The sequence below is a fragment of the Mytilus edulis genome, chromosome 11, assembly GCF_963676685.1.
Source record: "Mytilus edulis chromosome 11, xbMytEdul2.2, whole genome shotgun sequence".
NCBI lineage: Eukaryota > Metazoa > Mollusca > Bivalvia > Mytilida > Mytilidae > Mytilus > Mytilus edulis.
In genome coordinates this window covers 57,912,390-57,937,483 of record NC_092354.1, presented here as the reverse complement: position 1 = coordinate 57,937,483, position 25,094 = coordinate 57,912,390, and the positions used below count along the sequence as shown (strand labels likewise).

Sequence of the window (25,094 nt, the reverse complement as noted above, 5' to 3'; positions counted from 1 at the left end):
GACTAATAAAAGCTAACCCACTGTAAAAATATTTCTTTGCAATTTTTTAAAACTTCCTCAGAAAAATGCCACTTGACTTTCATAGTTCAAAATTAACGTTTTTACACAATATTTGAATAAAGTAGTTAAAGATTATTCGCTTCTCAAAGTGTAAGACGCAATAAAAATCGTATGCTTGCACCATCTTACCGAAATACGGATTTAATTAAGTCCTAAACATTTCGACATTTCTTCGTATATTTTTTTATCGAAACCGGTTTTTAACAAAAATTAATCACAAATACGTGTTAAGATCAGACTAAATATCTATTTCCCGATATGGTCAGGTAAATTTGCTACATTTGCCACTGGACTTTACTCAAACACCGATTCACTCGTCAATGCATTACTGAAAAAGGGTGAGGTTTATTGTTTTTTGTGTAGTATCACAGACCCGTTAAAAATAAAATTACAGAGGTTGAACCCTGAACAGGTAGGGCAAGTATGGACACAACATTCAAGCTGGATTCAGCTCTAAATTTGAATTGTGATTAAATAGTTGACACAGCATAGGTTTCTGACACAGAATGAATGTGGTCTAATGAACTTATTTTTTTTTGCCTTTGAGCAATTCACTATGCTGTTGAATATTAATCCTCTAAAAAATGTTTGAAGACATTTTCTTTTTATTAATGATATCTGAAATGAGAAAAATTGAACCCCCACCCCCATTTTTTTTCTCACATCCCCCTTTCTCTTATTCAAAAACTGATCTCAATTCAAATTTCTAATGGAGTTTGCAACAATAACTACTCATTTAAATACATAATAAAATTTTAAAATGTTAAAAAAGTGCTTGTAATCACTGAATGGTAAAGATTTTTTTAATTTATTAGTTGGTAGTAAAAGTGAATATACACTGTATATTGTATAAAACAATGATTTAAGTTGATTTAATTACTATTCTGGACAAAGAAAGATAACTACAATTTTCAAAGAATATTTCATAAAATCTGTGCAATTGAAAATTTTTTGCTATTGCGCAATATTGTGCAATTAGATATTTCTTGCTATTGCGCAATATTGTGCAATTGAAGATTCCTTGTTATTGCACAATACTGTGCAATTGAAAATTTCTTGCTATTGCACCATACTGTGCAATTGAAGATTTCTTGCTGTTGCGCAATACTGTGCAATTGAAAATTTATTGCTATTGCACAATACTTAATATAATAATGTTGGACCCCGATTTGAACCAACTTGAAAACTGGGCCCATAATAAAAAAATCTAAGTACATGTTTAGATTCAGCATATCAAAGAACCCCAATAATTCAATTTTAGTTAAAATCAAGCTAAGTTTAATTTTGGACCCTTTGGACCTTAATTTAGACCAATTTGAAAACAGGACCAAAAATTAAGAATCTGAATACACGGATAGATTTGGCTTATCAAAGAACCCAAATAATTCATTTTTTTATGAAATCAAACAAAGTTTAATTTTGGACCCTATTGACCCCTTATTCGTTGGGACCAAAATCAATCAAAACCTTCCTTTTGTGGTCATAAACCTTGTGTTAAAATTTCATAGGTTTCGTTAAACTAATAGTAAAGTTATTGTGCAAAAACCAAGATAAATGCTTATTTAGGACCTGTTTTTGCCCCTAATTCCTAAACTGTTAGGTCTGAAACTCCCAAAATCAATCCCAACCTTCCTTTTGTGGTCATAGACCTTATGTTAAAATTTCATAGATTTCTATTTATTTATACTAAAATAATTGTGCGAAAACCAAGAAAAATGCTTATTTGGGCCCTGTGTGGCCCTAATTCCTAAACTGTTGGGACCAAAACATTCAAAATCAATCCCAACCTTTCTTTTATGGTCATAAACCTTGTGTTTAAATTTCATAGATTTCTATTTACTTTTACTAAAGTAATAGTGCGAAAACCAAATGTCTTCAGACAATCGACGACGACGACGGACGACGACGACGCCAAGACCAACAAATTTTCAATTTTTGCGGTCGTAAAAAACACATTTCCCCCTCCCTTTTCCAAATACTCTTTGGGGGAAAATCCCATTTGAAACAAACAGAACAGGTAGAAATGTAGTGATCCTTAACATTGCAATTCTTTTTATTCGTCTGCAAGCACGCTGATGCAGCCTACGTTTTTAATACGTTATCGAGACATCTTTACTCTACTGCAAATCATCCAAAATGACTTTCTTCAAAAAGACAACTTAACTACAAAAAAAAAGGGGGGGGGGGGGGGGTTCTGAGTCAGAATTTGTTCTCGCGCGAAAGTTTATATTTAGTTTTTTTTTTTTTTTTTTTTCGATGGTACCAATTCAATATTTAACACTATAATGTATAAGGGAAACTTTGGATTCAGAATATTTGTTCATTCTAACCGTCTTTTTTTATCAATCCATCCTCCTTAACAAGTTTTCTTAAGTCAAGTGGTCGTTCCCTAACTGCTAGAAAAGTTGTTTGAAATTCGTTGAACATTTAAATGATATATACTATATAGTTTATGGAAATTATTGACAATAACGGGAACTCTGTACGAAAAGAAGCTGATATTCTAGAAAAGTGGCGAACTGATTTTTTCAACTTATATCATGGTGGAAGTAGTGAACAGTTTGACAGCGATCATTATAATCGAACAAAAGTGCATAAAATCTTATTAGAGCAAAATATGAATGACCCTTTATATGAACCAAATGCATTCATTAACGGTAACATTACACGTGAAGAAACCAGTGACATAGTGATGCACGCTAAGAACAAATCTGCCTGTGGTCATGATCAAATACCATATATTGTTTTGAAGAATCCCGTAATAATAGATGCCTTGCATAATCTTTTTCAGTGGATTTTCGATACTAGTACTATTCCATCGATCTGGCGAAAGTCGATTATTTGTCCTATTTTGAAAGACTATAATACGGACGCTAGAGATCCTATGAATTATCGAGGTGTTAGTTTGTTATCATGTACCAGTAAATTATACAGCGCTTTAGTTAATAAGAGAATTACGAACTATTTAGAGAACAACGACAAATTAGTTGACGAGCAAAACGGATTTAGGAGAAACCGCTCTTGTGAGGACCATATTTTTACATTGAATAGTGCAATTCGAAACAACGATAAACTTTATGTGGCATTCATTGACATAAAAAAATGCTTCGATTTTGTTGACAGAGAAATGATGCTTTATAAACTGTTAGTTAATAAATTAATAAATATAGATGGTAAAATTTACAACTCTATAAAGAGCATTTACAACAGTTCCGAATCTTGTGTTAAACTGAATGGAAAGTTAACTGACTGGTTTCCCTGTACAACTGGTGTAAAACAAGGAGACAATTTATCGCCTACATTATTCTCAATTTTCATAAATGACCTAATAGCTGAACTGAATGAATTGAATATTGGCATTGACATCTCAGACAGGAAATTATCGGCGTTACTTTATGCAGACGATATAGCTTTATTGGCTAAAAGCGAAGACGATCTACAACTATTGTTAAATAAGCTTGGGGACTGGTGTAAACGCTGGAGAGTCTTAATCAACACCAATAAATCTAAATGTGTTCACTTCAGAAAATCAAAATGTAAGCAGACTGATTACAATTTCATGATCGGAAGAAATAAACTTGAAGTTGTTGACCAATACAAATACTTGGGTGTTATATTTACATTTAACGGAAATTTTACCACAACCGCCGAAGCACTGTCAAAAGGGGCTGGTAGAGCACTTGGAAAAATAATTTCTAACATTCATTCATTTAAAGAGATTGGAATAAAGTCATTAGAATAGCTATTTTACTCGTGTGTTGTGCCTATACTAGACTATGCATCCGGAGTTTGGGGGAACCGAAAGTTTCAAGCCATAGAGAACATCCAGAACCGATCTATACGTTACTTTTTAGGAGTTCATCGTTTTGCCCCACTTCTTGGTATTTATGGGGATATTGGATGGATCCCGTGCCACTACAGACATTGGACTAATATTGTGCGTCTCTGGAATAGACTTGTTCAATTTGATGACAATCGCATGACAAAACAAGCCTTCAATCACGACTATGAAAAATGTAGAAATAATTGGTGTTCTGACTTCAAAGACATACTCATGAAACTTGGTATTGTGGACTACTTTGAGCGCAAGGACGTTATAAGTATGACTTTGTTCGAATCCATCTTGAAGGAACACTATAACTGTTTATGGAAAAATGACATTGTGAAAACTCCAAAGTTGAGAACTTATGTGAAACTAAAGACTAATTTTGGAATAGAAACTTATGTTAAATTAAATTTGAACAAAACTGAACGATCTTTCCTAACACAGCTGAGATGTGGAATTCTTCCTTTGAGACTAGAGACGGGTAGATATAGCGGCGAGCAACCAAATGAACGCTTATGTAAGTTTTGTAACAGCAATTCCATGGAGGACGAGTGTCACTTTATTCTCCACTGCTCCTTATATAATGACTTGAGAGAATCTACTTTTAATGATATATTTTCTGGCAATGAACTAATAGATATGACAAACGATGAAAAAATTATCTTTTTGATGACAAACTATCCTAGAAAGCTGGCTAAGTATACAGTGAAAGCGTTCCGGCATAGACGTGAAGTGTTATATAATACATGAACAGTTTGATAAACAGTATATTGCAATTCCAGTTGACAGTATTGATTGTATTTGACTGTAATATGAAAATGTAAAAAGGTTACTTCATGGTCAATCTAAAGATTTCCAGTTTCTTTAAATTTATTATAAATATTAATTTATTATGCATTCAACTTGACATTTACTAAATCGATTTTCTAATAACTTCCTTTTTTATATAAGTTTGAATTTGTCATTATTAATTATTATGCATTCAACTTGACATTTATTAAAACTGATCTTCTAATAACTTCATTTTTAATTAATTTTTTTATATAAGTTTGAATTTTTCATTATTAATTAATTATTTTGAAATTAAGCTTAATCTTACTTTTCATTAATTTGTTTGAAATCCGTGATAAAAGAATTATGTTTTATTATTTGAAAGTGACTTATAGACCCAATGGGTCGGGTGTATTTTATTGTGTATGTAATATTTTTGTACTTTATTGAAATGTGATTACACATGTCACTATAAAAAACATTTACTTTACTTACTTAGTTTACAAGTGTAAACAAATCTTATGTACAGGTAGCTAAACAAGGTGTATAGATCATTAGATATGAACAAATTTAATGTGAAACTAGTGTACATTACATTAAACCAAATGTAAACCTGTTAACTGTACACGGCGTTTGGTGTGAACACGGCCTAACACAATTAATGTATTAAAAGTTAGCAAGTATAGATTAAAATACATTCAGTAATATAACTTAGCAATGGATGTTATTTAATACTTTAATCATACCAAAAAATGTCCTGTGAAACAAATTCCAGGTGGACATCTTATCACAGAAGTATAATATTTAATTATGTCCACGTTGGTAGACACTTTTTCATACCTGAGGACATTTTGTCATAGAAAAATGTGTCCAGGACATATTTAAATAAGTAAATATTGTCCACGGTCGTATTTACTAGGAAATAATGTCCGGTGGACACTGTTTTATTGGGAACATTATTAAATCCTACATCTGGATAAGTAATCCCGGGGGCCGGAGGGGTTTCTTATCCGACACACCGTATTCCGAGGTGTATATAGCTAACTTACACCTCATTCTAAACCCTATATTTGTTAATACACGAAACAGTGAACCTTGACCTGCTTATCTATATTAGCGCATGGATTTAACGGGAATATCTAAAACATTTTGACATTTGTAAAATATACTCACTTGTCAAAGTTTGAACGCGGATAACCAAAGAAAGGTTACTAGTTTGGTTTCGTGTAATAAAAAAAAAATCTTATAGATCATGGTTTGATATTATCAAAAAATATGCTATCGTTTTTTTTTGTTTTTTTTACTTTTTGTAATAAATGTTAACAAATATAGGGTTGACGGGATTTTATTTCCAGACACACCTATCCCTAACCTTAGTAATTTCCTACTTACTTGTACATATATATACTTTTACTGGTTTTGTTTCCTGTATGACAAGAAATCCAACTTTTTTCTCCCTTGAGGCGCCCCATTAAAATATAGCGACAATTTAACCGAAGAGGTTATAAACTAGAACATATATAGTAATACTCCTAGTAAAGGTAATTATAGTACTAAGTTTTAGATAGTTTTGTTTGTTTATTTGATTTTTAAAGTTCTTTACAATAGTATACAGAAATGATTTTCATTTTTTACATACACTACCGATTTAAATGTTTAACTTTAATTGAATATATCATCAGATAAATCAATTTTTGATGTAAATTTTTAACACAACCTCAACGTCACGATTGTACATTTGTATATTGTTTAACAAGTCTGAATATATTATTATTTTGATTAACGAGTTAAAGGTGTAAGTGTTTAGGTTAATCAGTTTTCAAAATATAAAAAAATAAATTAAAAAAAAGTTTATTTATCAACCAATTATCAAGCCAATTAGGATGAATTGTCGAATACGATTGGATTTTGCCTATTCTGTTTTACAGTTAATATAAACAGGTCGTACAGTGACTTAGTCTCGATGACCCAGACGCATATATAAATATAGTGTCTGGGGTGATAAACCGGACTGGTAAGATATTTATAGGGGGCGTAACAAATAATTATATCTATAAATAGCACTACCGTTATCTTAAAATGATTTTAAAATATACTTAACTTATGTCTACTATTTTTATAAAAGATTATTGAAAACCTATCATGTTGTCCAACTTGTTGATGGGCAATTTTAATAAAGACGTGATGTAAAAAAAATAAAACGGTTTAAAATACCACTTCACACGTATTCTTGTTCCCAGAGTTCTCAGCGATTTATAAACATGTTATAAAGATCTTATTAAATCTTTAGTCAAAATAAAGCTGTTTGGTCATGCTTATTCAGATTTCGGTAATTTTTTGGTTTATTAAAGGTACGTGCAAACGTTTTAATCTTTTCGTGATTTTTTATCATACTATGACTTTATCATTAACTTCTTTTTTTAGCTTAAATTACTAAAAAAAACGATTAAAAAGTAAACTGTAATTAACGGTGATTTTTTTTACCTGAGTTTGTACATTAAAAGAAAAAAAAATGAATTTGTAAAGGAAGGTCGAACAAACATTTACAAACAATGACTAATTTCAACTCTTTGAGTTTTTTTATAAAGTGTTATTAAAAAGGAATAGGTTCAGTAAGACCCCTTTTTGGCCCCAAAATATAGCAGTTTTACAAAAGTTTAAAAATGTAACCTTTTAGCTATTTACTGCAAAGTAGAATGCTTCTGCTACATAAATATGGACGGTATATGACAACACAATGCACATATATCGGGTACTAGCATCATTAAGTCATGCTAAATTACTGAAATCTTCACAATTGTAGCATTTTAGTTAAATTTTAGACGGTTTCCGTCTGAAATGAAAGTGGCCGCAATCGTGTTCATTCATAATATTGAAATGCAAGTTGTATTTGATGATAATACATTATATATATAAAGGTTGAGGATGAACACGGATGCGGCCACTTTCATTTTTGACAAAAACCATCTGAAAAGTGACGATTTTTGGCATATTTGATAGATTTTTCATATTTAAGCTTGAATCGGGGCGTTTAATATGACTTATTAAGTTAAAATCTTCCACATTAACTAATTGAATCAATTGAAATAGACACTTAAGTGTTTAGAAAGTGTATAAAATCTTTCGTTAGTTGAACTTGAAAATTGAGGCCGAAATCGGCCCTTACCGGACCTACTCCTTTGTGTTGTTTTAAATAAAGCGTTGACCACACACACTTGTATTTGATAGCCAAATGCAGTTCTTCGTTACGGTGAATATGATACAAAAACTAATGGAACAAAGATTTTTTTCAGGGGTTTGGGAGGGTTTCCCCCTGGTTCCGTCATTACTTGGGTGCCTCAGTCGGTGGGACTCAAGCACCTGCCTCGTCTGATGTTGAGGCCTATTTACGGCTCTTTTCTATATGTTAGTGCACTCTAAAAGACTTCATAGGTGGAGCCATGCCACCCACATTATTCGTGGAGGAATTCCGTACCCTTCCTTTGATTGATTGTATAGGGAATCACTGGAGCATGACTGTTACAGTAGCTCTCCGCTTTTATTGGATGTCATATATATCGTGCATGAAGATTCTGGGTGGCGGTCCGGTCTTTATTCCTTATTTCCTGTGTTTTCAATTAAATTTTAATATTATTCTCTTTTTTATATTATATATTACAGCCGATTGCATTGAGGTAACAGGATGACCTTTAGTTAGTTTCATTATTAACTGAACCGTGGAGTCATTATGATATTAGGCAAACTACCCTCCTTTAATAGTAGACTAGTCCGACAGATAACCAATATATATGTCTGAAGGACAAGTCTACTTGAAAGGAGGGTAGAAACATTATACAATATAAGCCTTTGTATGAGGTCGATACAAGGTAAAAAAAATATATATATTGACCTGAAAGAAGTACATTGACTGAGGACGATATACTTCTTTCGGTCGATATTTACTGTATTGACCTCATACAAAGGCTGTATTTGTTATATTATTAATTTTCCGACCATATTTGTATCAAAATAGTCATTTGATTTTGTTGGAATTCTATAAATATCATATTGTCTCCCAGACATATTAATTGTTATTTCATTTACTTTTTGTTTCCCTACACGATTCAAATTAGTTGAAATATACGAATTAATAATATAACCTAATAATGACTTCACTGTTCAGCTAAGTAAGCTAACCAAATATATTACCTTTACCTGCACACTCAATGCAATCGGCTGTAAAGCATCCGTTAATTCTCTTTTCTGTGATTTATTGCGCACTGTTAGCCTACTAGTACTTATTCTGTAAACCCTATCCGGTTTTTTTATTACATATATTTGCCTATACCTTATACATGTATTGCCAAATTTAATACTACATGTATGTCAGCTATATTTGTGATAATACGATCTACTAAAGTCAACACACTTATTACATTAAATGAAATAAATACAATAAAATGCAGTAATAAAACATATATAGCAAAAAAATAATGGTTTTCATTGTGTTCTAGGTTGTGTTGCTATTTCCCAATAAATAAAATCGAGAGGGGTTATTATTTGTTAAATTAATAAGGTTTAGTTTGCTACTTTAAAAATGTTACCGGAATGGTCAGATGCCACGGATGAAAAAGCATAATTATCCCACTCCATATGCCGTGCTCGTCATGTTGCTCTTGCAAGTACAAATTCGTAAAAAGAAGCACTAGTCTCGTTCGGTAATGTCAGATCGTGAAAAAAGTTGACGGCTAGTGATAATAACTATAGTGGAACATATCCTTGGTAATTTGTAACCAACTTGCATCTTTTAAATCACTTTTAAGAAGTTCTTATCTTACTTGTATGCGAACTGATTCATCTTCGGTATTACTTAATAAAATATCTTTGTCTATTACTAAGAAGTCTCGTAATGGAACCTGAGAAATATGCAGAAAATTTTTCCTCAACTGTGACGAATGGTTTTATTGCTTTAGAAATAGCAATAGGTCATAAATTAGGACTATTTGATTCACTGAAGAAATTCACTTCACCAGTAACATCATCAGAGCTCGCTGTATCGTGCAAATTGAAAGAAAGGTATGGATATAACTTGGATTTTATTCAGCTCATAACCTTTTCAAACTTATCAGAGGGGTTAGGTAAGATATTAATGTCGGCTCTCATATCTTACAAGCATATCACATCCCGTGTAAATATAAAAAAAGAAGATGAAGTATGACTACCAATGAGATTACTCTCCACAAGAGTCCAAATAAACGCAGAAATTACAAACTATAGGTCACCTTATAGACTTCAACAATGAGCAAAGCTCATATCACATGAAGTGAATTATATGAATACGGCTATAATTTTTTTTATTTTTCCTTTGTGGTCATACAGCTGCAAACGTTTCTACGTATATATTCATACTTGGCTTTGATAATTTCGGGGTTTGGTCGTTCCTGACGAAGTTAACTATAGAATTGAACTTACACGTAGGTCGACGTACATCATGTATGAAGTGTTATTTTATTCATATAAATGCAAAAGTATGGCAGGATCATTATTATTACTCATAACTCACATCAGTAATTTCTTAAGATTTAGAGAGATGTTTTTTTCCCATTGATTTGTATAATACACAGTCACGTTAACTTATGGATTAAATTATATCTTGGGTTAACGTGAATGAGACAGCTACCCAACTACAAATCTAGAAGTCAGTCATACAAGAAATATATTTAAAGGTTTAATTTAACAAGTAGCATTATCTAATCGAAGATAACGTTCTAACAATTAGAGTTTTTTTAAATCGTGTTTTATTAATTCTCAGTGGCAAATATTTCATGGATGTAAAGGACTATCATCACTGTCTTTACACGTTATGAATCTACACTTTTTAATTTGAAATCTCGATTGATTGATTTATTTGAAACTTAAAGTCAATTTTTTTGTGGGGGTCAGATTGAATCCGAAGTGAGTGGGGAGATTCTCAGAATCCGAAGTGAGCGGGAGAGATTCTCAGAATCCGAAGTGAGCGGGGAGATTCTCAGAACTGCGGTTAGTAATAGGCAATTTTCCTTAATTAATATTGGAGTCGCGCGCACTAGTCGCATTTGTAGTTCGAACGCGAAACATCAGTGCTAACAGAATATTTATAGCTTGTTGGGGCCCTTTATAGCTTGTTGTTGTTGAGGCCCTTTATAGCTTGTTGTTCGGTGTGAGCCAAGGCTCCGTGTTGAAGGCCGTACATTGACCTATAATGGTTTACTTTTTTTAAATTGTTATTTGGATGGAGAGTTGTCTCATTGGCACTCACACCACATCTTCCTATATCTATATACAGGAATATTGAGATAAAACAGTCAGACAACCCCTGTAATACGACAAAAACGTTTTAGTTTAAATAAATGTGTTATGAATAATATTTTTACACACTTAGCACTTGAAGAATAGAAGCCCAAGAAGAGACCAGAAGTTTAAACCGATTTTTTTATCTCTTTCCCCTTAGATATGTCAGAGAATGGCTAGGATGTATGTCCGCTGCTGGGTTTGTTAGTATTACAACCGATGATAAATACTTTATACCAGAAGCATGCAAACCTCATACCCAATCAAGTGGTCTCGCCAGTGTGTTACCTCTTGTAGCTGCGAATACCTCCTCATTATTGGAATGTTTTAAAGAGGACGGACCGAAAGGTAAATTATATCTCCCACTTTTAATTAAAATGTTGGATACTATCTCACTGAGGTATACCAATAAGCTTTTTTCTCTCTGAACTTTATACTGTAAATATTACACTACAAATGGTACATTAACCATTTTGTGAAGTTTTAATCGTATCCCTTCTTGAAATACTACTCATGGTACCAATGTCATTTCACCAGATGCACATTGCGACACTTAAGGTCTCTTCAGTCATGCTCGAGACCAAACTAATTGTTCTTAAACCTAACACAAACGTTGAAAACCTTATCAAACTATAAAATAACTTACAGTGTAGCCAAATCTGGAAAAGGAATCAGAGCTTTGAATGAGTAAGAATGAAATTTTACACGGCTTACGCCAGACGCGCGTTTCGTCTACAAAAGACTCATCAGTGACGCTAAAATTTAAAAAAATGCACAATATCGCGTATATCTTTACTGAAATATAGACAAGGAAAGATGATAGATTTTTTTATAGATAATGTTTCAAACCGTTTGTTATTTGCTGCTAACGTAACTATCGTACGCCCATTAAATCCAAAACAGTCGATGGGTTACTGATCCTTACTCGTCGCTAACTTCAAGATCGTTAGCTGACTGGTCCTTATTGGTCCATTACTTAATGATCGTTGGCTTAGTGGTTCTTAATGGTCGCTAACTACTTGATCATAAACTAACTGAATAAACTGATCCTTATTAATTGCTAACTTCCTGATCGTTAGCTTACTGGTCCTTAATTGATTTCGACTTACTGATATAATATTATTTTGGGTCGCTAGCTAACGGATCTTCGATCAATGGTTGCTGTCTTCTTGATTGTTAGCTTACTGACTACTTTTTTTTGCTAACTTTCCGATTGTAAGAATTATACTAAGCAGCACATAATGTACAAAATGTATATACATAAGAAGATGTTGTATGAGTGTCAATGATACAACTCTCCATACCCATTACAATGTATAAAAAGTTAATAATGTGGCTTTTTTTGTAATACGCTATCACACAATTTAAAAAATATGATTTCAGGATATGATTACAGTAACCAGTTTGATACTTTGATGTGGTTGGACCATGACAAGAAGTCATTCGATAGTAAATGGATTAATGAAAACTTATATCCGGTTGGATACAAGGACACAGGTACATGTGTATATTGATAATTTCAAAGTCATATTTTTTTTCATTCTTTCAACACAACATATGTCACTGATAAGCTTTTAAAAACAAAGGAAATCAGAAATTAAGAGGGTATTTATTTTGATATCATCACACGCATGTCCAAAAAATATTTTCATGTTTCAAATCAGAACATAAAATACTTACAATGTGCATGACCACCTCGTCCACCTGTGAGCCTGAATCGGACCGTTGTTTCATTGCAAATTTTATGATGTTGGGATTATGTTTGAGTTTACTATACTGTATGAGTTTTGGCCCTTGATAAAACCCGTTCTTAAACAGTCTTTACATTCTTGTCCTTTTGACTCTGGTTGGTGGTTGTCTCAGACAATGAAACCACATCTCATTATTGTTTAAATCTGTGTAGTTCTTCCACAATAGTATATCAAATAAAGATGAATTTGAATTTAAGAAAAGGTTTAAAACTATTTACCTTGTTAGGGTTAAAGGTGTCTGTTTTTAATAACTTAGCATTTTTTTATCTCCGTGGTTAGTTGATTTACATATTGCAAACAAATAATTCCTGTCTACTTTCCAACTAAAACATAGTTTTTACTGAATAAACCGTTACATTTTTTTCCGTTTAATTTTACACTTAAACAGTAGACACATGATAAATGTCAAAAATAAGGTTCACAATCAAATGCAGTATATGTGTGTATAGTAAATTAAATATTCACAAATGTATTTTCTAAGATATATGTCAATACTTTATGATCATTACGGCTTGCATATTTTAGTTAACATATTGATGCACACGTAGGGTCTTTGCATCAGAACTAAATACATTTATTCCAAAACCAGTTGTTGGCACAATACAGGTTATGTTCTTTTCATCTTTTATATGATGGTATGATACTCAACTATAATCCTGGTACCTTTGATAACTCCTAACGGAGGGATTGTACTTAATTTTCATATGATGAAGACATTATCTTTCAATCAATTTAACTGAGGTCTTGAGCTGGTATGTCAGTAACTGCTAGTAGTCCTTTGTTAATGAATGTTTCATTGTCATTTTGCTTAGTTTCTTTTGTTACCTAGTTTGACATCAGACTTCTTTACAACTAAATTTGACTGTGCATATTGCTATGTGTTTCTTTATCCCACATTAGCTAGAGGTATAAGGGCAGGGTTGAGATTTTACAAAACATGTTTAATCCCGCCTCTTTTTTTAGCCTGTCCCAAGTCAGGAGCCTCTGGCATCTGTTGATGTGTTGTATGTTTTTTTTTTATTTTAGTTTGTTTATATGATTTTTAGTCCATTTTCACTGAAATAGTACAGACTTTTATTTCGGGGCCAGCTGCGGATCACGTCCGGGTGCGGGATTTTGAAGACCCATTGTATGTTTTGGCTGTTATCTGCTTATTTGTCGGATTGTTGTTTCTTTGACATTTCCCCCATTTCCATTTCCATTATCAATTTTAATTGTTTGAAAACATAAAATTTAAAGTGCATTAAAACATAGCGAAAATAACGTTTAACAGATATACGTTCAAAACAAAATCGTTTGAAGGATGAATATACTTCACACAAAAGTACTGGGAAACACAGCACACAACCAACCGCTAGAACTTAAAAACTTTACGGAGTTGCAACCGTAGTTATAATAGTACAATTTTCAAATTATAAGCTAAAAAGAACTTATTTAGTTTCAAGGTATACTTATTAATAACTTAATGTTCTTTTTTTTCCACAAAGATACAATAACCAATGTTTTGGATTTTGGATGTGGTCCCGGGAGTTTAACCATAAAATTAGCTCAACATTTACCCAATGCCAAAGTATACGGTGTGGATATTGATCGAAATTCAATTGAAAAAGCCAAGGAGAATAAAGCGAAGGAAAATGTACCCAATGTCGAATTTATTTTACTTGAACATGACCACTTGGAAGAGTCATGGACAACAAAACTATCGATTGGATAAGTATGGTGGATGTATTTCATGACCTTCCAAATCCAAATTTAAGTATTACTTACATCAAACGGGTTCTGAAGGATGACGGTATTGTATCTGCGGTAGATCCATGCGTACATTCGGACCATAAAAAGAATCAAGGCAACCAAAGTGCTGCAATGCTGTATGTGTTTAGTACATTTATTTGTCTCCCTTGTACCATGTCACGTGAACCTGCTGCTGCAAACGGACTGATATTTTCATTCTCAGAAAGAAGATATAATTATGCCGCTTGCCAAATTTTAACTCAATTAATCGCTTTTAAAAAGTTATAAAAGATAGATTTGTTTATTCCAAAGAAAGTAACGAGTTTCCCTTTGTGTTCAGTATATGCATTTGCCTAATTGTTGTTATGGACTTCGCTAGATTAAAGCTTAACATTAACATTTATTTTCTTTTTTTCTTCTGAAAGTTTATAATATTGAAAAAGATTTTTTTTTAAATTAAAAAGAAAATGTTTTAATATTATGAAAGATTTTGAATGTTGAAGGTTTAATATCATGAATATTGAATATTGAACCAACTTGACATCTGCAAGTTTATTCCGAAAACTCCAAACCATTTTATGTTATCTTCTGGGTGACCAGCAATATCCAAGAGACAAACAAGTTACTCTACAATGTGTGTTGACCTCCATTAGACCCAAGGTATGCCAATCATTGAAGTTTGAACTGTTTTTGTCCAAAAACATCTTATTAATTGTCGACGAATCCTGTATGGTCAATCAATTGAGTGGATAATCAAATATAAGTGGAATGTTAGGTCAAAGGATTGTTGTTATATGTTATTAAGTGATATGATTGCCAATCAGCTAACTCTCAACCAGACATAAAAAGCACGTAGAAGTTGAAAACTATAGGCCTCTTGCAATGAACAAAACCCATACCGCATAATAAATAATGAACTGGCCCGGATGACAAATGGGAAGCAAGTAAACTAATTTTGATAGTTCGTTCTTATGTTGTATTGTTATACTACTGTCCCAGGTTAGGGGGAGAGTTAGGATCCCGCTTATATGTTTAACCCCGCAACATTATGTATGTATGTGTCTGTCCCAAGTCAGGAGCCTGTAATTCAGTGGTTGTCGTTTGTTTATGTGTGACATATTTGTTTTTCGTTAAGTTTTTTTTAAATAAATAAGACCGTTAGTTTTATCGTTTGAATTGTTTTACATTGTCAAATCGAGGCTTTTTAGCTGACTATGCGGTATGGGCTCTGCTGTTGTTGAAGGGTGTACGGCGACCTATAGTTGTTAATTTCTGTGTCATTGTTGGTCTCTTGTGGAGAGTTATATCATTGGCAATCATACCACATCGTCTTTTTTTATATATACAAACAGGAGTGATTGCTTCCCAATTATTGTACGCATTTCATAGGCCTATAGTCCTTGAACTCCTATGATTGTTCATCGATTTTTTTCTCATGTGATTGTCCCACTTTCTATGAGTGATAAAATGATTATATTTCGTTGTGATCATTTCAATATGTGCATATCTATCAGACATGGTTGACCTGACATCTACACATTTTATAGATCAATCATCAAGGTTAAAGATGCATGATAATGTCCGTTTCATAGATACTAAGAACATGATATTAACAGTAAGTTAGTAAATTGAACCAATTTGGTGTTTCGTTGATGTCATCGCGTTAAACAAACTCTACTGCATTCTCATTTATTAAAATCATTGTCAACATACTGTTTGAATCAAGTTTGGATTACATGCCATCGATAGTCAATGCATGCCTTTTATGAGTTAACTGTACATATAACTGGTTTAAAAAAAAATGAATTGTCCTATGAATATTCGAGGAAGAAACATCGGCGAAAGAAACATGATTATATACTAAAGTTTTTGTCCAAACCAAACAAAAATAAAGCTGAGTACCTTAAACAATTGTTTTAAAAATATTACTAAACAGAACTTGTTTTTTTTTTTGCGTTTTGATTGGACTCACCAAGAAACTGGAGCATTACGAAATAAATAGAAGCATTACCCTCTGCAAATGTTGATATTAACAAATCAACTATAACGGGAATAAAAGGAAAACAACGTAACAACAGAAACATTGAAGTACAGCACAAACAAACGCCAAAATCATAGAAACGACCGGTGTCCTATAGCCAATCTTCCCCCATGCCAATTTTTCCGAGGAGAAAAACTGGATCGGTCCAATTTCCCCCCCGGAAAACATTGGCATTATCCAGATCCCCCCCCTCTCAGCGTAATGGGGTGAAAATATGGATGTTACACAATCGTGTTTATATTTTATATAGCCGCGGATGTAGTCAAGTGCTCTATAGCGCTGGGCAGTTCAAATCCCGTTGAGGGATACAACTTTGTCAGCATAAAAAATCAAATTCTAATACTGTATGCCCAGGGTTTAATTTTCAAACTTATATATATAGTGAAAGGTATACTGGGGGGACTGGCATGGGGGAAAAGTGGCTATATGTATACGTATTGCCAAATTTCCGCGGGGGAATAATAGCAATGATCCAAGTTTTCCCCCAGGGAAAATTTGCCATATACCAGTTTTTCCCCCGGGGGAAATATGGCATGGGGGAAGAATAACTATATAACACCGGACTACTTGATAACAACTGCGATATTCCTAACTAGGTACCGATTAGCATAAATTAATAATTTGGTAAGATTTCGATTAGGAGTGGCATTTGAAGGGCATGCTAATTTCCTTTGGACATATACTTTAATTAGACCGTTATTAAAAACACCTCATTTTTATTTATCCAAAGATTTATTTTCCCCTTTGATTCAATGCAGATTTGTTCGTTCGACATTATATATATATATTGAACAGAATATTCAAATGTAATAGAAGTGGTTACCTTTTATTTAAAACTATTGATAAAATTAGAAGAAGAAGAAAAATCCTGGCCCATTTAGTGTAAACTTAATCATATAGAGAAAAGATAGACTCCTGAGATGTAGTCTCCTGTTGTGAGGCTATATCTATGATGTAGTTTTTATTGTTCTAAAACGTTTGTTCTAGATGATAACATGTTCAAAAGAATTGTCACAAAACAACTTTGTGCTTTTTTCAAAACCTTCACTGACTGGTGTACATAGCAATGGGGCGCTTTGAGGGGATGAAACATTGGATAAACAAATGTTTTCTTCTCCTACCATACAAAACAAAACGTGAAAGTGGAAATCATGACAGTTAAAGTTTTAACCATTAGGGGGGAGGGGTTAGAAAAAACATATATAAAACATGAACTATTTCAATTCAGTTTGTTTTCAGGACTAACCAATGATAATTGGGACCATCCGGCTTTGGTCGAATACCTCATGATCCTACACTTCGTACTTGCTTTTGGTCTTTTTTTAAATCATGCGCCATCAATAGGTCTTCTGTAGACAAAACGGGTGTCTAGTTTAGAAAATTATCAGCATGATATCTTTGATATTTTTTCGGTTGAAAAGAGGATTATTGGCGAATAATGCAGAATAAATACCGAAAAAGAAGAATATAGAATAAGATGGAAATAGTGATTGGCGTTTTCAGTTTATTTTCGATTTATGAGTTTGACTGTCCTTCTGGTATCTTTTGCCCCACTTTTTTAAATACTAAAAAGAATTGAAAAAAAACAGGTGATCTGAAATATAAAAGAAAAGGGGGAAAATGTTCAAATTAAAAAACGAACAGGGAAAAACGTAAACTATTGATAAAAAAAAAAATCCTGACTTGGAACTGGCATAGTATTTTTGAGGATTTTCGTAAACTCTATTTTAAGTCATTTATTGCCTCTTAAACATGTATTTTGCTGGACTGCCTAAAAACGACATTTCGAGTAATAGGAATTGCTACCTGTTAGTTCTTGCTAATTTGAAAAGCCATTAAAGCCATTGAAGAAAGCTAATAAAAGAATTCAGTCACGGCAATGGATTGAATGCTGTCGCTCAGTACACAAAAACAACTCAGAATCATACCGCATAACAGGTTTTAGGTAGTCTCGCATTTGATTATAAATAAACTATTCAAAAACTTCGATTTTATTCCCGAAAAGAATAACAATTTTTTCCCAAGGAATAGATAACCTTTTAGTCACATTTATTTTGGAAAGCTGTGGAAATTAAGGTCCTTAATTTTCTTTAACTTTGCACCATATTTTGTAGTGACACCCTGAAGAATAACCACAAGATTTATCACCAAAGATCTGTGGGTTCATAGGAAATTTAGACATACCAAGGACAAATAACAAAACAATTAAGGGTTGTCAGACCAACATTTTGCTCTAGTTCAATTACTCTATTTTGTTTTGTAAATCGGAAAAAGGTATGCATGGTAATATTAACAGCCTGGATATGAATTGAAGGTTTTAGATTAAACACATGTAAATATTATATAGATATTGAATAGAATATTCAAGTGTAATAGAAGTGATTACCTTTTATTTAGAATTATTTATAAAATTAGAAGAAGAAGAAAAATCCTGGCCCATTTAGTGTAATAATAATCATATAGAGAAAAAGATAGACTCCTGAGATGTAGCCTCCTGTTGTGAGGCTATATCTATGATGTAATATTTATTGTCTGCGTTAACTCACTTGGATTTGTTATAATATTGGATTTTATGTGTTTATCTTATAATTGGAAATATCAAATCTTTTCATTCACCTGTGTGTTATCGTTTGTTAAGCGTCTATTGGTTAATAGTTTGTTGTGCATTGTGCATGCTTGCCATATGCTGCTCTTCCTTCTGCAAACAGTCTTTCCAATTTAATCTTACTGTTAGAATTGTTTGCAGAATATTTAAGAGTTCCTGTAGATATAGGAACAAAAGAAAACGGGAAATACTTAAAACCCGTAAACTAAATAACAAGTACAAATCAAGAAAGATTCGAGAAGAATCTTGCAAAAAGTTTGTGTAGACTACTGACAAATGAGGAATACCTCCTCATGGGAAAAGGGATGAAGTTTATTCCTACTCCTTAAGTTTCAGGTACTTACATACGTAAACAAATCATGAAGGATTTTCTTGAATTAGCTAGAAAATTGAGATGTAGATTTCACTACTCTACGAACACAATTAAAGAAATCCATCCTTTATACTTACAAACATGGCATATTCCTCCTAACTGAAACAATGCCCTTAAATGTTACATTACTGATACAAAACTTGAAATTTCTAGATTAAAGGTTAAACAGTTCAAACACAACCTAACAATAGCAGAGCGTACAGCTTTCAATTATCTATAATACTAAAATAACGAGGTCCAATTTGTCAGCCGTTATCGGGTAAAAACTACAAATCAAAGAATTCAACTCTACATATAGCTAATATAGGACAATGGTGTAGATTAAAAATAACACCACTCCAGACCCTTTTGTTTTCCACATAATTAATATTGCCAGTAATTAACAAGTTCCGGGTCGAATCCGATACCGATACCAACAGTATATTCACCTGTTACCTATTACCTTATCTGTACGTTCCGCATTTGACAGGCGCACCACCAAACGGTGTATTTAGGATTTTGCTATATACACGGGTCATAATCAAAGGGCTGACACTACTAAATTCAATCATTGTCAAATTGTTCCCTATTGTAGTTTTATTCAGCAATCAGCAAGACTTTATAAGATAACTAATATAGGACAATGGCTTAGGCATAGTTATATTCTTTAATTCAGTCACGGACCCGCGATATCACGGTTGTGTACTTGTCTTATAAAATACGACAGCATCTATATATCTAAGGCAGATAAAAACAACACAACTATGGTAGTAAACACACTAGATTATATTAATGCAGGATCTAATCACTTAAACAGTGATCATTACAAGAAAATAAATCATACAAACACAGAGGTTATCACTAGATCTATTTCAAAGATTGCAAATAAACTATTTACAAACAAAGAAATTGATTAGCACACAAGATAACTTCTTAAATGACTGCAAAAATCCTAAACATGGATACATGTACCTTCTTTCTAAGATACATAAAATTCGGCAAGACTCATTAGAAGCTATCAAAATAGATGGGTATAAAATAGGAGAATTAGCTGTGCCTTTCAGGGTTATAATCAATAAATGCAATTCTCCAGCCAGAAGAATTGAAAAGTTTTTAGATTTAATATTAAAACCTTTATTGAGGAACCTAGAGTTTTACATTCAAGACACAAAAGATTATATCAATAGGATAGAGTCAAAGACCTGTGTACGTAGCTGTACACTAATTGCCTATGATGTAACTTCAATGTATACAAACATGAACATTGACAATTTACTAGATACAACCAAGAATTTCTAATATCTTTTGCAACAATTATATTGGAAAACAATGAGTTCCAATTTAATGGGACTTTATGTAAACAAGTTATAGGGCGACACAAGGTTTGAATATTATAACCACCTCCACCGATCTTCATCTGTCAACAATACATACAAAAATCTTAGACAGATTTCAATTTAAAAATAGCATTAGTATGATTTGTCAAGACAAAAATTCAAACGAGAAAACTAACGGCCTAATTTATGTACAACAAATAAACGAAAAACAAATTTGTAACACATAAACAAACGACAACCACTGAATTACAGGCTCCTGGCTTAGGATAGGCACATACATACAGAATGCTTGTCTTTTTTCTTTTTTTGGCCATGGCGTTAACGTTGTCAGTATGTTTTCTATCTATGAGTTTGAATGTCCCTCTGGTATCTTTCACCCCTCTTTTGTAAACTAATTTAACATACACAATCCGATTCAAAGTTATATCATATTGAAAAATAATAAATGCACATTGTTTAATTTAATTGTTTTGTATTTCTTTCTTATTTTGTATTCAATTATAGGGTTTTGACGTTACCTTGTAATGAATTATTCATATAAAAAACAATTGTTACCCAACATGGGCTTGGACAAAATGTATACGCGGGACACCAATAGACAGCACCAGTTTCAATAATTACACACCAGTTCATGCATTCTTAATTGTTATTCAACGAGAAATAATGACGTAAGATACTTGGGTGAAATTAATTCATTAAAAAATCTGCTTAACTTTCTAGTACAGCTTACGTTTAACTCTATCTTATTTCAGGCCAATCCACTTTGCATCTCGTCGGGAATATGCATGACATATTTGCCACTGGACAATGCGGGAGCAATTAATTTAATCAACTCCATTTAGTGATGTATGGCTATTGTCTGAAACAGTTTTATATATACTGACGGACTTTCGAAACGCAACAGTCGATAAGTGTTTATGTTTTTAATTTTAAAATACACAAAACGCATAAAATGATAAATTAAATATACAGTTGATTCATTTCTTCATCGTCTAAGATGGGATTGAAATTCAAAAGTAGAATTGATTACGTCGCGCTTAACGTTTAAATCATAAGGTATGCACTAAAATCGTGGTTTTCTCTTCATTTTTGGTTTTGTCAATCGTCAAAGGCAAAGGCAGCTGTTATAAAATCCCTAAATGATTGACAGAAAGGTTAACCAATACTGTCTGGAATGTTTTTAATCAAGTTTTCTCCCTTCTGATTTTACCATTTTCATCCGTTTCAGTCTGTTATCGCAGTTATGTGATGTACACTGTAACCTTGATAAACAATACTAAAGTGGAGTATGTGGCATTTCAGCTTACGAGTAACATTGCTGATGTAAATTTGCCTGTCATGACATCCAACGACTTTGTAGCCTTTATACTGTGTTGCAAATGAAGTTGCCTAATTTGATTGAAACGACGTAATTGTCTGTAAATTTCTAATTACTTAATTTCAATGTTCATTTCTCAGTCGTGACAAAAAGGAAAACCAACATCTTTTTATCGATTAAAACTTGGCAATGGATTTAAGGAAATGTTTAGCGAAGAATAAATTCTCCAAAAAATCACGTATGCGCTTCTAATTTCACTTTAAGAATTTCGTGCGACGTGAACATTCCACGATGTTTGATTGTCTTTTGAAATTCAGGTATTAATATACAAAAAATAGAACGAGAAGCAAGATGATAAGCAATGTAATGATTACAGGTCATGATTTGATGAAACAAGTATACAAAATATGTGTTGCGTTTTTAAGGTCCGTCAGTATATATATATTGGTTTTTAAGTGTAAGTTTTAGCATTTCTTTCCTCATTTTTCATTTTCTTGTTTTCGACATTGAATAACGTAGTCACCACCAAGGGTTACATTATATCCTATTCCCTTACAAAAGAGGGTACTAGAATAATTAACAATCTCTATTGAGTTGCAATAGCTCATATATTTAGGCCTTAAACGACGACAGTCTTGTCTAGCTGACAGCATTTGCTGTTTCTCAAGTTTCAATTTATATCTGATATAGTTGCAATAGAAGCAACAGGCACATTTGATTCAATATTATTTACCGTCAAAAACATTAAAAAAAACCGGCAAACTGCAAATTGATTGCATATTTCAGGACGATAACATACAAATATCATATGAGTATTAACCCTGCTTTGTGGCCGTGTTATTAACGTGTAAGTTCAAAAGCTAACAGTTCGTAGGAAGTAAAGTCATCATACCCAGACACATTTTTGACTCCAAGCTAAACAGTCTGTGCTCTTACTCTAAAATGCCAAAAGATAAGCTTTGAAACAGCTTATACCAATTTCAACGTCTTTGTTTGAACCGGACGGGATTCGAACCGACGACCTCCCACTCTCAAGGCGAACACATTTACACGAGACCAATCAGGGGTGCAATAGTATAGAATAACATACCAAAATTTCCGGAAAATATATAATACAGTTTCACAAAATTTTTAAAGTTACATAAACAAACTTAAAATATCTGTCCCAAATAAAAGAGGGTCGATGATACCAGAGGGACAATCAAGCACATAGATCGAAAATGAAATGACCACGCCATGGCTAAAAAATAAAAAGACAAACATACAAATAAAAGAACACAAGAAACAACATGGAAAACTCAAGACTAAGCAACACGAACCCCATCAAAAACTCGGGGTGATCTCAGGTGCTGCGAAAGGGTAAGCAGATCCTGCTCATCGTGTGGCACCCGTCGTGTTGCTCATGTTATTACAAACCCTGTTAATAGTCTTATTCGGTAGGTCACATTTGTGGTGAAAAGAGAAGTGGATTGTAGTTACGATGCGTTTGGTGATATTGGAAACTACGCGTAATTATCATTGGCCGACTTCAGAGTTTACATCCCAGCTTCTTTCCATATCATCCTATCCAGATCACTTCAGCTTGAGTTTCTTTGCTGTGCATGCTTTCCTTTGTTTTGAAATATTTTGGCAGGAATGCCTAATCCCCAATAAAACTTAGATTTATTTCTTTAAAAAAGATTCACTTTGAGGAAAGACAAGCTTTCAAAATATATGAAGAAAAAATCCATTGTCTATGATGGGATTCGAACTAAGACCTTTAGCATATCAAGCCACGACACATGCCCCTACACCAGGACGACAGAATACCAACTCTCAGTAATTTAACATATTTAAAGGAAGCAAGATATTTTCATTATTGGGGCGAGTTGGCAGACCTTTATTCAGTGGGATTTTAACCCTTTTCATAAATAAGGCGTTATCATAATTGTTCAATGGGAGTTTACCCTTTTTGTGGGCGAGTTGTTTAACTAGAGTGCGGTAATTTTTCAGAAAGTGTCGATTTAGTGTGGGACGATTGACCAGTGGGGGCGAGTTGCCATGGTTTCATATTTAAACATCGTGTTCGGGGGTCATAAAGTGTATATATTATATAGTAATATATAAAGTATATTATAATGGTTGTGTGGCGTTCTAAACTAGATTTTATGAATTTTAAATTGTTTTTCGTCTAATCTTAAATAGCTAGGATGTGAAATAATTATCCAATTCGGACTTGTGTCAGTGTTAGATAACACTCTGGCCTCCGGCCATCGGGGTGATCTTACACTAACACACCGCGTCCTCATGGGATACCTATTACAGATTTCATGAATCTGCAAATTAAAAAAAAATGCACTTACTATGTGAAGGGTCCAAATGTGGCCGACTGTTGCAAGACATTATGTCTCAGACAGTCCTAATATAATTATGGATTAACATGATTTCTCTAATTCTATGCAAATACATCCCTTTCCGAACCAATTGTATAAAACAAATTAATCAAACTTGAGGTTACCGATGATCTCAGAAGATGATTGGCTGAGTTTAAGGGTCTTAACCTTTCTCAGCTCACTGAATGAATCAAAATGTTCTAACAGGTGTTAATGAAATTGATAACTTTGTGGAAAGTGGAAGGCACTCGAAGTTACTCGTGGATTATCGGATTTATTCAATCTCGATAGTTAAATTATAAATGTTGAAGTCCTCGCCGAGGCTCGGACTTTAAAATCAATCTTAACTATTTCGATTGGATAAATTCGATAATCCACTGGTTATCGATGTATAAATCTATATATAACTACCAGGGTTAAAGCAATTGCGAATACAAGTTGGGTAAATAAGATCTGTCAATAAACGATTTCGATATATTAGATATGATTGCCGACTGTTTAACATTAAAAAAACGCCAAACTGCAAATTGATTGCATATTTCAGGACGATAACATGCAAATATCATATGAGTATTAACCCTGCTTTGTGGCCGTGTTATTAACGTGTAAGTTCAAAAGCTA

General features: G+C 33.0%; 1 protein-coding gene across 3 annotated transcripts in view; it reads left to right on the top strand.

Moving 5' to 3' along the window:
• Positions 1 to 283: 283 nt before the first annotated feature.
• The window catches only part of LOC139495904 (S-adenosylmethionine-dependent methyltransferase Rv2258c-like), a 116,487-nt gene continuing 91,676 nt past the window's right edge, over positions 284 to 25,094 (top strand). The window contains exons 1-2 of one of the 3 annotated variants that reach the window (XM_071284312.1): positions 284 to 398; positions 9,536 to 9,712. In XM_071284312.1, coding sequence (XP_071140413.1) covers positions 9,546 to 9,712 — 167 coding nt within the window. In that variant the 5' untranslated portion in view covers positions 284 to 398; positions 9,536 to 9,545. Of the gene's footprint in view, positions 399 to 6,092; positions 6,199 to 9,535; positions 9,713 to 25,094 lie in introns of those variants that run through there. The other 2 variants (XM_071284313.1, XM_071284311.1) reach the window with 2 other exon arrangements.